This window comes from Neodiprion lecontei, chromosome 5, assembly GCF_021901455.1.
Source record: "Neodiprion lecontei isolate iyNeoLeco1 chromosome 5, iyNeoLeco1.1, whole genome shotgun sequence".
Taxonomy (NCBI): domain Eukaryota; kingdom Metazoa; phylum Arthropoda; class Insecta; order Hymenoptera; family Diprionidae; genus Neodiprion; species Neodiprion lecontei.
Window position 1 is genome coordinate 27,137,402 of NC_060264.1, and position 19,247 is coordinate 27,156,648.

The 19,247-nt window shown below is 35.0% G+C and overlaps 1 protein-coding gene across 3 annotated transcripts in view; it reads right to left on the reverse strand.

The window, feature by feature from the left end:
• LOC107226519 (tyrosine-protein kinase CSK) overlaps positions 1-19,247 on the reverse strand; it is a 20,342-nt gene continuing 1,095 nt past the window's right edge. Inside the window, exons 2-8 of one of the 3 annotated variants that reach the window (XM_015667359.2) lie at positions 8,489-8,544; positions 6,701-7,092; positions 5,068-5,721; positions 4,480-4,675; positions 3,730-3,816; positions 3,526-3,618; positions 1-3,290 (exon numbers count right to left, since the gene is read on the reverse strand). In XM_015667359.2, the coding sequence (XP_015522845.1) occupies positions 3,195-3,290; positions 3,526-3,618; positions 3,730-3,816; positions 4,480-4,675; positions 5,068-5,721; positions 6,701-7,092; positions 8,489-8,518 (1,548 nt within the window). In that variant the 5' untranslated portion in view covers positions 8,519-8,544 and the 3' untranslated portion in view covers positions 1-3,194. Of the gene's footprint in view, positions 3,291-3,525; positions 3,619-3,729; positions 3,817-3,938; positions 4,084-4,479; positions 4,676-5,067; positions 5,722-6,700; positions 7,093-8,488; positions 8,545-19,247 lie in introns of those variants that run through there. The other 2 variants (XM_046741487.1, XM_046741488.1) reach the window with 2 other exon arrangements.

The window sequence follows — 19,247 nt, forward strand, 5'->3', positions numbered from 1 at the left end:
ATTATTGGAGCTATGTGTTTTTATTCTTTCGATTTTGATCGAAATTTTTTGCAACGCAAAAATTCGTTGCGATTAACTTTTACCATTAGTAGGTCTTAGCTACCAAATGAACCGACAATTTAAATCCTTTGTGAAAAGAAAGAGTAATATTTAAAAAGAAAGATTAGTTCATATTTGGAAGATTGAGAAGCAATCCGTTAACATCTTCGTAATCGGAGTAAATTTGGAGATAGAATATAAATATATACCTTACATAGTATATCCATTGGCAATTATTATTACTTTAATCTTTCATGTATAATGTCCATCGTTTAGACTGGTAAATTTTTCTATTTTTCCCCGCAATTATAATACTCTCAAATGTATACTATATATCAGATTCTTCGAATAGATACGATTCATAATTTATGTAGCAACTACACATGAAATAACTAGATCAAAATATCGAGACCCCCTGATTTCCACATATACATAATACCTGAAAACTAAACGTACGTGTAAAATTACACCCATGCAAGCGGTACAACAGGACCGACGACACGAAGCTTACGCTACAAAAAAGGAGAGCGTTAAGTATATCTACCATATTAAATTCTCATTGAAATTTTATAATGTTTATATTAGATAGTTTCCAATATGACAAGTTTATTACGTCGAGTCTATACTACAATTTCTAAGACAGAAAAAGTAAAAACAAACAAATTATTTATTGCACACGAGTACCTACTTCAATAAATTTCTCCTTTACAATAATTTTTAGTTTAATCTCTCCCAATTCGTAACGTACGCTGTACACGTATGATGTACGAAGCTTATTTTCATCTGGTGACATACATGTATACTTGTATAATAATGATTCGCAATGACAGTGACGGTGATGATGATAATGATAATGATAATAATAATTTTATATTAATATATATATTAAATTTCTTACCATCTAAGGAATTGGGTAAATACATTGCAAAATGATGAGTTAAATGTGTAATAAAATTACTTGGAAACAAAAAAAAAAGAAATCGAAACTACCCGTAGATTGTCCACAATTAAGCAATTGCAAACAGTTCAGGTATTGCTTCGACGAGAATGTAAAAACTGATGTATAAATAATAATAATATTAGTAATTATAATGATTTTAATAATAATTGCAGTAATATGATAATAAGAAAAATGTACAAGTATGGAATAAAAAAAAAAATAACACAACAATCATAACATAATGATCGTCATCCCGACAACAACGAAACCGACGAAATATTGGGGGGCTGGACAAAATTTACGACAGAAATTATACAATTCCGTAGTTTCGTAACATGTATATGCTCATCATTCTCGTACCACGTACTGTATAGATTAGTCGATAATTTTGTTCAGCTGCAGGATGTCCAGTGACATGATTGAAATTCGATTGCAGGTGAGACGGTATCATTCAACAATAACATAGGGACGCAACCAATACAGTGAAGAGCATCGAGTAATTCCTAATTTTAGAGTCATAGGAACATCCTGCACCTATAAATATACATACATACGTATATGTATATATATATCAAGGTATAGATACAATATATATACACGTATATATATATACACCGATGTATAATATTGTGTACCTAGTTAAACTTTGTTAAACTTTCTTAAACTTCGCATTATATCCTTCTCGTCTACTTCTTTACCCGCACACACACATTTCATATTATTTATAATGATTTTACAGATACTAATGTGTATGCACATATATGAATATTGTAACATTGTTACATGTGCACGCACATAAATGAATATTTACAATTATATTTATACAATTAGTCGTTAAAACAGGTAGGAATCAAATGTCCAAAGAATGAAAGTTGCATTTTTGACATTGACACTTCTTTATTTGCGACGTAAGGTACCAATTCAGACAATCAACCGGAAGTTTTTAACTTAAATCAGATTCAAACATAACAAACAAATCTCTCATCTCGATACTAAAAAAACAAGCACGAAGTCAAAAGTCGTGTTAAATAAATTCTAAGATCAACATACGACCGAAAGATTCGTAGTTTCGACCTTATTTTTTACCCTGTGCGTAAATAACTTCTTCTTTATCTATTGGACACTTGGAATTCTTAAGATGTTTATTTCTCTCGTTTATTGTCGTTGTTTAAAAATGGTTATCTAAAAGACATTTTTCAGTTGAATTCTATTCTTCGATACAACTTCTGGGCGTATTATATCGTTTCTACAGAATGTCTTTTCAAGACACATTGCACCTTAAATAATTCTTTAAAACGACTTTTACTCGAACATCGAATTAATAAAACATTTCTGCTTAACAAGCTTTGACCTTGCTTGTGCGAAAAAAATATCTTTTAATCAAACGTGGAACGATATTTTTTTTAACCATTCTTTTGTTCATTGTCACCCGCAAGGTCTCAGAAAAGCCTTGTGTATCTCTCCGTCCAGGATCGAAGACATCTTTTGTCAGGTGAAGTTCTATTTTCAAACGTTGTTCTGTGACGAATTCTGGATTTCGTATTGTCTGGGATATCAAACAGTAAGTATCTCTTGACATTCCGAGACTGCGAATGGTGAGAAGAAATTAACTTTATTTCTACGAACCGAAAAGATGGTAGGATGATGATTGTTCTGGTTACAACTATTCTACACTCCCACAGATTGCAGCGAAATTCCATCTCTACTGTATACATTCGCGCAATATTAATTTGTTCTTTGCTTTTCTCCTTCTAAAATCCATATCTCGATCCTTCGCCTCAAGCGAGAATCTGGCAATTGTTACGATAACATTTTTCAAGTCAATACTGTCCTGTCGATTCATTCAAAGAAAGGCACAATCGATGCAGATTGAGCTACGTCCGTGTATAAAAATCAAAAAGATCCCGGATACGTTTACAATATAATATGTGAACTAAAATATCAATAAATTACAAACAAACGGAAATAAAAAGTTTTCTTACTCCGTTTTCTCTTTTATACAATTTACAGTCTAGATTACATTTTTCTAGTTTCTTGGCTTTGTTTTCTCTTGATTTTTCTTTCCGAGTATTTAGGAGGTATCCCTTCATCTACTAACTTTTGTATTGCCACTCTGATGCTAGATCACGTTTTCACATACACGACGTTTCCTCACTTTTGTTCCTCCTATCCGTAAAAAGTTTAGTTGGAACATTTGTTCGTTTCTTACTTCATTTCAATTTGCGCACATAGTATATTCAATTTTCAGCTGCCCAAGTTTTACTTTGATGTCGTGAAAGGTTGGTCTCTTTTCTGGCTGAAGATCCCACGCCTGAGGAACGTAAAATACATCAAAATATTTATTAAACACAAGTAGATACACCATGGAAAATGGATAGATCAATATCATTCAGACAATTTCAATTTCTTTGTAATCTCTTTACTTTCTCTTTTCGTAAATCGACTATATTTCTCCAAAAATTAGAAAGACATACTTTTATATCAGCATATATTGCAATTTTCTCTGTAAACAATGGTCAATCCATTAGCAAAACATTTTTTAATACCTGTCTCATGATTTCGTAAACTTCAGGTGGGCATCCATCCGGTGGTTCCATTTTGTAGCCTTTTTCAACACACTTCACGACATCTGCTAATGGCTAAATTGGTTTCAAACATAAATTATTATGTATAGTATTCATTGCCTAGTTCAACAACATTATTTTTCTCATGAAATCAAGACATTGAAACGGGACTATTACGATACTCACAATTCTAGGATACGGTACTCTGCCAAAAGAGTAGATCTCCCATAGAAGAATACCAAAACTCCACATATCCGATTTGTTTGAAAATTTCTGTAACGATATAAATTACTGTTGTGTATGCGTGTCTATGATACTCTTTGTACATTGGATTGAAATGAAAAGAAAAGAGAATTAGAATCAAATAGAGAAAAGAATATTAATATTTACCAGTATTTATCAAAATACCCAGCCCAAGAAATCGCATTTTGTGATTAGGGAATCCGAATAAATTTTGACTCACATTTTTTTTTTCACATCCATACATTAGATTCTTCTTTTGCTAAGCGAGTCGAGTAAGCGACAAACAATCTGAACTGTCTGGATTAAGAAGAGAAAGAGAATATTGAAAAATAAGGACAAGTTAAAATTTAATCGCACTAATTCGTCAAATGAAATACAGGCGAATTACTTTCAATCAAACATTCTCTTCCTCTGCTGAATTTGTTTCTATAGTTTGAACTGACTGAATAATACAAAGAAATTGGATGGGTACGAATAAGTGCAGAGAAAGACACGTCAAACAATTTTTCAGTTTATAACTCTTCTTGCTCTCGCTTTGCGATATAAAGAGCAAATTCTGAGAATTAAAAAAAAAAAAGTATAAGTACAGAAAAAGATTGCTAAGAATCAGAAGGACAGATGAGCAGAGAGAAAAAGCGAGAGAGGCTTGCACTCCGTAAGTACAATCATCACGCGATTTAGAGATGAACTCACGTTGTTCCTAAGAGCCTCAGGAGCGGTCCATTTTATCGGCAGCTTTCCAGCATCAAGAGTGAAGTTTTCATCGCGTGCGAGTCCAAAGTCAGATACTTTCGCAGAGTTGTCCTCCGCAACAAGGACATTTCTTGCAGCCAGGTCTCGATGCACAACATGTCTTGATTCCAAATATGCCATACCAGCGCAGGTATCACTGCGAACGAATGCAAACGGTTCAGGTCAGTACACTTGCTATAATTTATAGTTATCTTTGTTACTCTGTTGAAGAAATCGATGAAATTCGACATGTATAAAAATCATTTTGCAAAAAATACAGCAGAGCTATGTGAAACTTTCTGAGAATCATGGGGCAAACAGAATCCAGCGCATATGATAGTGCGATTCTGCAAAATCAACTATTTACGGCAGTTTTTGAATGAGAATTTGAAAGAATATTAATTCTACATTTAAAAAGCTTGAATTTTTTTCTCAGGTTTCTAAGTCATTATAAAGAACACTAAGACGGTATAATTCACATTCACACATTTTCCAATCTATCTAGTTGTCTCACAATCAGTTGTTCCAAAAATCTCCATAAATACTTACTAGGCAAAATTGATCTGATCCTTTTTCGACACGTGAAGTCTTCCCCTAGATCTGAGGTAATCGACAAGGGACCCTTTACTCATATACTCAGTGACGAGGTACATGTGCTGATTGTTGAAGACGAGTCCAAGCAGCTTGACAAGATTGTCGTGTATAAGGGAGGTCATCAGACTCGCTTCAGCTAGGAACCTTTGGGCAGCCTCGCTGTTGTCTTTGAGCATTTTTACCGCGACTCTTTCCCCTCTGTAGACCCCTAAAAGAACGTCGCCGAATTCACCCTTTCCTATACACTCCCTCAGCTCAAGTTCGTGGGTCTGTATCACCCATCCAGCCTCAACGAAGGCCTTGGGATCAACGCAGAAGTCCTGCTTGCCCTGTTTGGGAAGCGACTTGGTGAGCTGGGTGCAAAGGCCATCGGCGTCCTGCTCGTAGTGCTCGACTAGGAGGGCGAGGTTTTCGAAGAACTCCTCGTCGTCGATGGTCAGCTGATTGTTTTTGTACTTTACTCTGTAGTGCTCGACGCGGCCTTGGAAGCACACACACAGCGTATAATCGCCAGGAAAATTTGTCGACTCTCTAACCAGGAACAGACCGTCCTCTCTTGGGCGCAGCAGCCTCTCCGCAGTTTCTCTCGATATCTTGCCGTGGAACCAGCTGAGGAATTCAAGCGTTACATTTTTATGGAAAATATGATTCTCTTTTACTTTCACCGAACATCTGTACTGTGATTTTCTGAATAAAATATCATACTATCAAGCTGTGTTGGTAATAAATTTTTTTTCTAGTCAGTCATTAACGAACCCTTTCACTTTTTAATGTGTTCACATGCCTTAAATGAAATGACATCAGCATTTCCAGTCTCCTAACAACTATAGACCCCACATTATGCATGATGGTTTCAAATTTTCAAGAGAAAAGAGACAAATAGTTGTAGTTAAATGCTTTCCTCGTGTTAATATACATATTAGAGTGTTATTTATTTAGGGCTCGGACGAAATTTTCATCATTCGCCCTCCAAATCAGCTCCAAATAATTCAAAAACAATTCACTGATATTTCCAGATTATTTTCTCAAGTCTAACCACTCCCACCAAGAGAGTGGATTTCCTCAATTAAATTATAGGTGTTTCGACCACATTTTCAGCATATATTTTACTGGAAGAGTAATAATTTTTTTTTAATATCTGCAAATGCGAGATTTCAGTGGGCATTGGTGCTACTATCCGATAAAAAATTCACATTGTTATACCAGGCAATTTGGAAGAATTGCACACCTTCTAAGTCTGACGGTGTTTTTCATTTGATGGTTGTGCAATTGGTCTGGATTACCTGGTACGATGATTTGATTTTCTTTGCAATAATGAAATGGGAATTTTTCAATTTCCTTTTCAGCCATTTATCAGATGTTTCCTCACATCACTTTTTCGCAGACCAAGTTTGAAATTCTCTGAACAATTTTTCCCCCCCTGACATTCCCCGTTCTTCCATGAGCGTATCCTACCAGGAATTCCATGCTGGACACACAAGACTTTCCGACATTACATTTTCCAGGCACCGGAAGATCCCAAGAAAATGTTGCTGTAATTCCGGAATATCCATGCATTTCAAGCGTATCAAATTTTCAAACAACTTACGGCATTGCGTTCAGCTTGACTTCGTGCCTGGGGTTGTTCGTCATGGGTGTTGGATTGGCAATGTTACCCGAATTCGAGGCCATTATGACGGTGGGTGTTGTTAAATTACCACCATGAGTGAGGGATTGCGTGACGTTCGCTGACATCGAATGATGTGTCATTGTAGGTGAAACTGGTAACGGTGTTACCGTGTGCAGATTCGACAAAGCAGTATGCTGGGTCGTATTTTGACTGAGGGAATTATGGGAGGTAAGATTCGAGGGTATTGTGTGGTGATTTTGGTTCCCATCGAGCTTCGCTTGACGTGGTGTCGCCGAAATATTCGGATATCCACCACCCGTGTTGTGATACGTAGGCATCACTGCGGCTGCCACTGTCGGCTGAATCAACCTCTGAAATCATTCGTTATGACTGAGATAAAGATTTTTGCTTATAAGTTGTGAAGGTGTAAATCAAATTACAGGAATACATATAATGCCGAAAATCTCTTTTATATAACGCGAGCATCCTTTACGCGTTTTTCCATGCGCGTTTTCTATGACGGTCCAGTGAGTCTGCGAATGCGCATGCGCGGAGTACAGAAAATACCACTTTCAAGTCCTAGGAGTTAAAGGTGGTCTTTTCAATGCTGCGCGCATGCGCTGTCGCGAGAAAATCTGACGTTACGTGACCCTAACCTCAATTTTGTACTTCGTGAAAAAACGCGTAGCATACTCTTGTTGTATATAAAGAATCGTGTGCAACAAGGAGGCAACGATCTTTTCGCCTCTCCTATTTGCAACATTCGTCTTTGGCTCGTATTGCGTCCTCACGTACGACTCATATTGCAAAATTACGCCCGGCCCAAAACGACCGAATTTGCCTCCTTGGTAAACAATATACTATTTTATCACAGGTGCAAGAAAAGTGGGGCTTTGCGTATTATTCAATTTTATGGAACTGAAGTTAGAAACGTTACTGTAATGATTCACGTTTCGTAAAAAAAATCGTTAATTCGTAGCTAGAGGAAATTCTGAATTGCAGTAAAATATAACAGCACAAAACGAGTTCATATTTTGAAAAGTTAATTACTTCAAACTCACTATAAACTTGCAAAATAGTGACTTCCCCAATGTTTCGTTACGTTAACGTTACTAACTTCAGCTTCATTGAATTTTGGGAATTTATATCGCGACAAACGATTAAGCAAATTTATTCACAAGAAAGAAAATTTCTAGGTCACATTGTGACTTCACCGTCCGAGTCCTTGCCAATAATTTACTACAAACGTCTATTTTTGTACAACGATAACTCAAAATCGGAAGAATCATCTCTAAATTATTTGCGAAAATAGCGGTTAAAGTTTCTAGGACTAGTGTTATCGAGACCGTCAATTTCTCGCGTTTGTTTTTAGATACCTGTATCAAAACTTACTTAAAGACAACTAAAACTCAGGGTTAACGAAATAGTGAGTAAGCCAGCTAATGATTTATATAAGCTCTCATTGTCAAACATGAAGCGGCGAGCGAAGTCTGCATAGTATCAAGTTTTAATGTAATTATACACGTTATAAAGATATACGAAAGACAAAGTAAGTGAAAAATTCTCCGACGGCATTCGTGTTCGATTTATCTTCTCTGGCAGCGATTCCTACAGCGCTTTAACAACTCATGCCGCAAGATAACCGCAGACTCGACAGAAAGCAACCACCGATGAGTTATTATCGTCAAATTCCTCTTTGTTCTGCGTCTCCTTCTTCGCCATATTTGCATCTATTCGAATATTACTGAACTACCGCGAATTACTCACCAGCGTTGAATTCTGCAGATTTTGGCTCATTATCAATGACGGTGGGCGACCATTATCTACAAAAACAAAACAACGAGTCTTGAATCTATTTGCAAAAAATATACGAGGATTCAATACAACGCACAATCATAAGTAAGTAATTTCATTTTGTAGTTTCACTTGATGTAGCTACATTTTGGTGGGGCTGATACAAGTATTTGAATCGATATATGTTTGTAGCTCAATTCGATCAAACAATTTGTTCGACGAAACGAAATAACAACTATAAAATATCATTCGATTGGTTTAAAATTGTTAAATCGAATGAGATTTCTTCCTAGACAATGTGAACGTTCAACACAGCTGACGATTATATTTACCAGGCTATGTAAAGGATGTTTGAATGATAACAGACTTCACAAAGAATTTGAATGATATATTTAATTAAACAATCACTTGTTGGTTCGTTACATTCACGTAAACACTGCATCGAACAAACATGGCTTGGTTAAATTATGGATACGAACAAGGAAATGAATTTTCTGTAAAGGAAAAAAATAGTAAAATATAATGTTAAAATCATGAATCACCAGACCTAGATTTCCGGCCTGATGACGTTAACGGATAATACGTGTAACGATTGTCATTGGTGAAGTTGATAAGTTGCATGATTGTGAAAAATAATAATCTATATACATATAATTATATGCATATAACTGCGTATTTCATTCATCGCATTGCGTAAATTAATACCAAGATGCACGCCTACGTATGTACGTGTATGTAGATTAATACGTGCACCAATTATGCAAACTAGTCTCTCCGCCACTTTTGCTGCTTATACCTGCCATATTGCCAGCTGACGAATAATAGGAGGAGGAAGAAACTAGCTGCCGAGGAATATTTAATTAGGTGTTTGATTAATCGCGGACTCGGTGTTAAATCGATATGCATGCCTATAATATAATAATTTGCATGTAATTCTGAAAGTTTTCTATATTATACACAGCATAGGCCAGACTTTCACCCAGACGTGAAGACGTAATATTATTTTCATTTCGTTTCTTTTCATTTTTCGATCATAATTTCTTTACATCATATTCAAGACCGTTAACGAGTAGAAAATATAGTTTGACATTTTTTTGAGTATTTTAAAAAAGTTCCTTTCAACATTACTTTAAATATTTATAAATAATTGAGCCGTTCAATAAAATAATGTCTGATAAAATTCAGGGGAAGATTGCAGAAATTTTTTTGAATAAAATCAAAAATTACTCATTCGTTGGGCTTGCATGAAATTCCCCATATACAAATACAGATAATCTGAATATCTTATGACGTGTGGTTCAACATACAAGGCGCGGCGATGACAATTTATTACACGATCAACATCCGCGGCAAACTATTTTTCCAACCCCACCTTATTTAAATTATATTATTATACCGTCGTTGAAATAAACTGCAAATTATCAACAGCTCAACTATAATTGAGTATTGATTCAAACGATGCATGTACATTTTTTTTTTTTTTTTAATACATATAACTCTTGTAAAACTGCACGTAACGATGTTTATATAATGTAACAAAATCAAAGGAGTTTTTTTTTTTTTTACATACGTTTTTCAAATATAATTTCGGCAACCGTTTGAAAATTAAGACATTATTTCGTTAGTATAATATTTCCATGACGTTAAACGCGGATTTCTAACGTTAAACGACAAATTAAAAAATCGGCTTTAATTTAACATTCAACTTGAAATTTTTCTGAATTTCATTTATACGATCAGTTGTTTCGATTATATATTTGAAAAATTTCAAACCTCATCAGTGATTTTGAGAAAAGCTAAAAAAATTTCATAACCTTTCACGATACGCTTATAAATAAATTTGAAGAATCTCTAGGAAGAAACTGGTCGTTGGATATCACCGTCTCGTCTTTTTTTTTTCCTCCGTAATCAAAAGACATTTCGACTTTCTAAATAATGATAATAATTATCGAACGACAATCGCTGTACAGTAGCTGTTATATCATCATCAAATATATAAATAGGATTCTTATCCTCTACATATCAAGTATTATCTTCCTCTCTCGGTTTTTTCTTTTCTTTATTTGTTTACTATATATATATATACACACACACACACACACACACACGCGCACACGCAAACACACACGTATACACATAACGCAGATAACACAGAGAATGCACACACTTGCAACGGAAATGTACATCGGTTGTGGTATAGATAAAGAAAACAAGTGCGTGAGTCGTAGATGTTTGTAGATACATCGTGTGAATTCATGCGGCTGTTGTTATCATCAAAACTATACCAAATGTCGTATGTATGCAGTAGCGGATAAATTAAGGTTCAAAGGATTGAATTTTAAAAAATTATTAGTCTGATTATCGCGTGACGATCTGAAGTTTGAAAAAGTTTGAATTTTCATGTGTATACGTTTTATTTTGTTCTGATTTTGACTATATCCATTTCTTTTTCTTTTTTTTCTTCTTCACTCTTTTTCCGATCGAATCGTCACATTTTCAAAGAATTAATTCAATCACAACGATACTTCGACCATCTTTACATCATTGTGCGATATAAATTATAATTCGTAACGATGATAAGAGTGATAGAAATTGGCAAAATTCGATGTACACTGCAAGAGTTTGCGAAAAGTTTACTCGATTAGAATTGAGAAAAGATCGTTTAAAATATCGCCTCATTTTCAAAATCTGTAAGTCAGCCTGACGTATGTAGTGTAATATTTTCGTGGAGGATAAAAACGTTAAAAAAAAATATGGACAACGGCGAATCGCGAAATATTCAATCGCGGCGAAAGATGAACGATTGCACAGATCAATTTTCCAAGCAAGCAGAAACCTTACATTGATTTTACGTTTCCCGATAGAGAAACAAAAAAAAAAAAAAAAAAAACGGGGTGAAAAAATTAAATAGCTGAATAAATAAAAGATGTATTGAATAATTCAGCGTGCGTTTTTCCTCGGCATCGGCAATGACGTCAGTTATGTCATACGAGAGAAGAAGAAGAAGCAGGAAAAGACGAAGAAAGAAGGAGAAGATACCTACATATGTAATAATAAAATTTATACGTAGGTGGAGGACACATGGAGGTATTTGATATAAGGTGAGGACTCGCAGACCGACATACTAATACACATGAATCACCTTTACGTAATCTTAAGTGGCCATTACTCAGGATAGAGCTAGACTGGTAAACTAGCACGCACCTACTTTTCATGCCACTTGAAATTACTATTTTATACGCACATCGCGCGGTGTTTATACACATATACGTATATAAACATGTGCGGCGTGAAAGCGATTCGTACATACGAATAAACCTGTAAGGATTCTTTGAAACTGCACGCAGCTTAAGATTAGACTGACCGTAAATCGCCTTCAATTTGCGATATGAAATAAAATTGAAGAGAAATAATGAACTTTAATTGGCAAGTTTGTTTATTTTTTTTTTTTTTTTTCCCACACAACGAGTCTCGTTTTATTCACTCGGTTTCATCGTTCTCAGAATTCCTTATTATGAGAACACACGGCACAATTTCAATGTACTTAATCAAGTTCAATCAATTTATTCGTGAATTATGTGAATGATTTGAACCAATCTTTTACATCGATTATAAATATAATCGAGAATGTATTCGTTAATTTATTCGAGCCATATCATCGTTTTATTGTCAAAGATTGAAAAACAATTGGTGATAGTTTATTTTTTCTTCTTCCAAACATGTAGAAGACGAAGTGTTGATTGGCGTTTGAAGCATACAAATATAGCAAGTTGATTCATACATTGTAAATGTAGATTTGTATTTAAGGTTATACAGCAGTCCTACCTTTACCGACCGAGCACTCACCGTCGTACTTATTTACGATTATCAGGATATGAATAACTTTCCTGAAATCCACTTTGTAAGAAAGAGCGATCTGATTTTAATTACATTTTACAGAGAGATTGAGAGGGATTACGTGAAAAATAAATTTTACTTTCATCAGGTAATTTCTCATATGATTTCTGTAGTCCTAAATGATTTCTCATGACTACCGATAATAACCAATGCAGAATTTTATTTTAATATTACCGTTTTAGTGTCATTTAGGATATTACGAAATCATTTCTATAACAAACATCAGAATCGTCTCAACGTCGGCAGTTTACTATTAAAATATGTGCAAATAAGAATGTAAATAAGTATGACGATGAAAACATAAATGAATAGAAAAAATTAAACACCACGCATTATATTCCGTAGCATAAAGATGCGAGTAAAAACAAGGGGGAAAATAAATCCAAATTTGAGTGACGTAATAATTTTTTTTACTTGTATTAATTTAAATTAATTTTCAAATAATTCAAACTTAATTCTTGTAATTCAGACAAACTTCTTTAATTCGACTCAATTCATTTCAATTCATGAATATCGAATCTTTTTCACAATAATTCCCAATAATTCACTCTAATTCAAATCAGTTAAAAAAAAATCCAATTCATTCCTTTGCATTTCCCGTTAATTCGAATAAATTTTATCTCACCCCGAACAACTAATTCTGCCACAAGTCCAAACTAATTCAAATGAACTCGACTTAATTTTCCATAATTGAATCAATCCTCAGTTAATTTTTGACAATTCAATTAATTCTCATTAATTCAGGTGAATTGGAATTAATTCACAAACTTATCGACGCATCAATTCACCGAGTTATTTTCCTCTCGATTAAAAATCCGAAAAATTCCACATGTTTCAGAAAGTTTCAGCATCACCGGCAGCTTTGCTGAACGAATATATATATATAATGTACGCACTTTGGGGGGCACGCAAAGTGAGTTGTATATTACGTATGTGCCTGCACGTATGGTTTCAACCGAGCACCTATCACGTACTCTTACACGACATCGTTTGCATGCTTTGCGAATATACGCGTACCTTCGCACATATGCAAAGTTACACACACACACACACACACGTATATGTACGTAAATGCTGTAAATGTTCACTTCCATTTAGGTGACATCATCGTGATCGCCTTCATGATGCGCACTTCGTAACGCTACATACATTATACATCTAGACGAGGTGGGGTTGAAATTTCGAATTTGAAAAGTTCCGAAGGCGCCAAATTCCGCAATTTTTTAGTTGCGAAACCTTGAAGTAAAGAAATCAAACATTGACGAAACGTCAAAGTTTCGATTGAGCCGAAACCCAAAGCTGAAAGTTCCGAAATGGCGTAAATCCGACGAGTCGAACTCCCGGAAGTAAGAAAATTAGAAAATATAAAAATCCGAAGCATCGAAATTCTTTACGATCGAAGATTTTCAGTTCTGTGAATTTCTGACTTGCTGAAAGTTTCGCCACTTCCATCTTTCCGTCTTTTTCAATTTTCGATATTTTTACCTTCGGAATCATGGTCATTCCGACCAATTTCAAACCCGTCCCATGTGTATGTAAAAAGAGGGTTACGTTAACGTAACGGAACCTCGGGAAGGAAAATCATCATTGAGGAATTTTAGAACGACTTTCGAAAAGTTGAATTTTCAAAATGCGAGCCTGTTTTGTTTATCACGGCTGACTAAATTTCGGACAATCCTAAAGGTGCGAAGTAACGATTTTTCCGAAACATGCATCGTTGCAGCAACGTTACCAACTTTAACCTCATCGAAAAAAAATACCCATGCCAAAGATATCATTTTTTTTCCTACAAAGGTAGCACATTTTTCCTGCATTTTTTAGTGGAATCTGTTCTCTTTTCATTTTTTATTGTGTATATATATATATATATATTACTGAATTATTACTTATTCGCCATATTACTGAAAACTGCAACTTGCATGCAGATGAAAAAAGTAAACCCACGGATTTCATAACAAAGGTTTATCATGGGAAGAAATACATTTATAAATTTATAAAACGTCAAGATTCAATTGTGTGTGTGTGTGTGTGTGGGTTTTTTTTCAAACTATATCCAGATCCGGAATGAATATAAAAGTTTGAAATCAGTGTAATTCGATATGTTAGATTTCTACACTCGTACATTGCATTCACCAATATTCCTCACGCATGAAAAATGATTCACTGGATATATTTAATTTCTCCCTTTTACTTGACATTCGTAAGAACGTTCACGAGACGTTTAAGCAAGATTGTAATATATTTTCCCTGGATTTCGGAAAAATTTTCCAACTTTACGTTCGGAACACGGAAAACGAACCGAGAGAAAACAATATTAGCATAAACCGGAGTAAAATGTCTGAGATATAATTGTTACAGTAAATAACAAAAATGCAATACGATATGCAGTGAAATTACAGATCAAATTTCTTCACATCCTTATCGTTTCATTTATTATTCATAGACACGTATCACGTTTCGCTAATCGCAAAATATAAACATACGATGACGTTATGTTCGCGATGATTTCGACATTTCATGACTCATGGATAAAATCCAATTGCATTATTGGCTTTTGCAATTTTCTCGTACGAGTTTTAATGATAAACAAATAATTATTAGGATGATAAATAATAATTCTACGATATCGAGGACTCGATTAGCTTCCCAAGTTTCAACATCTCTTTAAATATTCATCATTGTATCTCAGAATCCGTATTAGAAGCAACTATCAATTAATATTTTTCATGTTTTTCCTTGACACTTTTTTATCAACGAATCTGATTTACAGAAAATTAAGTAAAACATGAATTCGCGTGCGATTTTTCTCTATTGTTGTACATTTCATGTTTCGATAATGAATTTAATGTAAAAATAGCAGCAACAGGTTCATTTATAATAAATCTAGAATGAAAAACAAGAGATTAAAAAAGGTGCTTCAATTTTCGGGAACGTAAAAATACGCGTAAAGAATATATAACGCTGCATAATAAATGTGAAAACGGATTCACTCGTTCGGTATTCTTAACAGTACAATTTACTGTACAATGACCGAGAGTAAATCCCACAACATCTGTCGGCCTTATAAATCGCGTTATAAATGTTTAACGTCCCGGTGTTTGGAAGTTGATTTTATTTGTGGTTTTCATCATTTTTCCGTCGTCGCGAAAAGCGACTGGCAATAGCTTTCAGTGATATACTACAACAAATGTTTCAAATTAAATTACAAGTATACTCAATCATTGTGTCAAGTATTTTTACCATCTACTTTGTATCCATTTTTAGTATATTTAGAGTACTTGTCAACACGTTTCTTTGCGGTTCTTATCGTTAGTAACAAATTGATTGAAAACAATTGTAATAAATTACAGGAATAATTCATTTCTGAGAAACTTACTCCTCTACGCATGAATTATAATTTTTTGGGATCGTTGATTACGAATCTGAAATCGGATTCAAAAAATTCAACATGGCGGATCCAATATGGCGGACGAAAATAAATCAAATTCGATCGCAGCCGGAGAAAAAACTCTGTCCAGTGTTTTTTGAGGTCACTGATCATGAATTTGAAATTAGATTATCAAAATTCAGTATGGCGAATCTTATTAGCAACCCCGAAAACCAGTGCATAAAGTTTTTTAACCGGATTTGATTAACTTTGAAATTTTCGTTCGCTATCTTGAATTTTTGTTATCTGATTTCAGGTTCGTCATCAGCGACCCGAAAAACCATGGAATACTATCTTCTTATAAAAGTTGACTCATCGCAATAATATAGTAAGACTTGAAAGTTTATTTTTAACCTCATTAGCCATCGTTAAGGCGAGAACGAAATGTTTGGTACGAAATTTCATTTATTTTCATCACCACTCCGTCAAAACAAAGACTTGTATCTATTATTTTTAAAATTCGTCGCAATAACACATTATAGAGTTTGAAAAAATGTCAATTACCATACAAATTTTTAATCACTAGTCAGACGCTTTGACATTATTTGTAATTATTCAATTTTTTTTTTTCTTACTCTCGATTTGTGCGTTTCCTTGCATTTTTCGTCCCTATAAGAGTATAATAATATCACTTTCTACCACACTTTGGTGGTAATCGGAAATGAAGAATACTATTCAAAACGTGAATTGTTGTTAATTGTGAGCAGATTGTATGTGAAAAAGAAAAGAAATCAAAGTAATTCCACAATATGAAAACATATCTCATTTCTTATCTTTTTTTCCAATCGAATAATCTAAAATTTAGAAAAGTGAAAAATCAACGAAAAGCACCTCTTCCATGTAACGTAAAATTCTCACATTTTGACAGAACCTTTCTTTTAACCTGAACAAACTTTTTAGGGGGTGCCTTGGTGAAAAATCACAAATTATTTTTTTCCAAAATACCCTAATGTACATACAATAGCCATACGATATCCATAGTTTAATTAATTATGGAGGCAAGCAACGGAGGCGACGACGATGAGCCAAATTAGTATCGCGGGATGCGATTCGAACAATTTACTTCATCCGACGACTAGATGTAAAAAAGTGAATTTGCAACAGCAGCAGCTAATTTGCCGGAAGACTGTCTTCTCCTTTCTTCTTCTTCTTCTTATTCTTTTCTCTCTCCTTGTTGAAAATAATTAAACAGCACGACCCATCCTACCGCTGTGCCTCTCAATTTCACCATCATTATATTACAACCTTATATCCATTAAGCCCGAGACCACCTGTGCCTATTATTTCTCTCCTTCTCCAACCATCCGACAACATGGCGGCAACAGTTTCCGGTAACCGTGTATGTACGTAATATAAGTAACAGATTTATTTTTTCACTAATTAAAGGAGTTCGCACGACGTGCACGGAGGTTTTATAAAATTAACTCGCGTTAGCAAAAGGGATAAATCCATTTTTTTTATTTTACAATTTACCTCTCCCGTCCTTCATTTAGTTTATCTCGAATTTTCTTTCATTCTCTCTTCTATATACATGTTCTTTTGTTTTTCGTTTTTTTGTTTTAACGGTGTTACAGTTACACCTAGATTTATTCATTACTATCATTATTATCATCAATATTACTATCCACTCGATGAAAGCGTATATATTTAACGCGCACATGCCTGCGGAATTAAAAGTACGTGTATGATATAACCGAGAGGGAGCAGCGCGACTTTCGCATTCGTTCATAGTCTTCTAAAACCCACGCGGTAAAAACAGCACACATGATATGCGGGCAGATAAATACCTCGTCGGTATTTTTGTACAAATCGCGTGAGTATTCCGTTTATACCTGGTAGGTATTCACCGTATCTCTGCGACTCTGTGCCAACCACCATACAACCTCGTTGCGGCTTTACGCATCAACAACCGTGGTGTAAGAATTCGAAGAGGGATAAATTTAGATTCAACGAAGAAGGAAAGAGAACGAAGAAGAAGAAGAAGAAGAAGAAGAAGAAGAAGAAGAAGAAGAAGAAGAAGAAGAAGAAGGAACACACATCTGGAGCGACGAAGAGATATACATATACACACAACGCGTGCGTACGTGCGTAAAACGCAGTGCAGGCAGCAGCCTTGACCTACCGAACATATATTTCTCTCTGTTCGTATATTATCGACAAATCAAAATGTAGTGTGAAAAAGAAGACAAGACAAAACAAAACAAAACTTTAACGAGCATTGCTGAAAAGCAAAGAAAGAAAAGAAAAAAAAACCGTCTACCGAAGAGTCGAAAAACATATACCTACATTCGATTCGAGAATAAACCGGCAGATATTTGATCGAAGAGATGTTCTTGTACTGACCCTTTGAAGGTGCCATTTTTCGACTCAACAAATTTAAAAAAACCGTAAAGAATTATGTTGACAAGTTCTCTTAAATACACAAAAGATGGATATAAAATAGGTGGCAAGAATACTTATCACCGTAACTCAACCGTTTAAGCCAACGAAAACAACAACAGGAAAGTGAAAAAAAAACAAACAAACACGAATCGATGGCAACCGCATTTTTTACCAAGAACCTGTTACTCAGAACTATCGCCTCGAGACGAGTTATCAAACGTTTATAACAACTTAATCTGGGGCTTCTGGAACCGTTAAGTCTTATCATTACCATTGTCATTATTATTTCACGATAATCGTTAATTCATTCGGGATTACTTTACGCACGGTTTACACATTTCTTCGCTTCTTTTTAGAAAAATCTTTCGTTTAATTAAGAATCGAGAGAGGGAGAGAGGGAGAGAGAAAAAGAGAAAAAGAATTTCAACGCTCGCGTGTTGAAATAATCTTCATCCTATGCTCGCAAGTGTGGAAGTCTCTTTACGTATAATATTTCACACGTTCTTCGAGGTCGTCGTGTGCAGATGGAGGAAGAAGTCGACTGCGCTAACCGTGAGCATTAAACCGGCTGAAGAAATTAAGAGTCGATATTAACGCTCGTCGTTACGTGCAGGCGTAAATACTACGCGGTGAAATCGTATGATAATTCCATTCCTTCGTTCGATCGCCAACGCGATGTCGGAAAAAGTGGTTTTTCGAGAGGAAGAAAGAGAAAAAATTCCTCTCGCCCAATGTGGAATTCGCGCGAGAGTCGTCGCAGCGTTGTAAATAGTATCTATTCCGTACGGTATCAGCAAAGTGAAAATACCGCTGATGATTTTCATTCTCGAATGTCTTCTTATTCTTCTTCTTCTTCCACTTCTTCTCTACTTCAATCAAGAACGAATTCCGACGGCTCGGTGGTGAAACGCGAAGGAATTCCAAGACACGATATAAAATTCTCTGGCGTTTCTATCTTTTCGTTTACTCTCTCAGGCAAGCTCTCCTCCCTCTCTCTCTCTCTCTCTCGCTTTCGTTCTCTCTCTG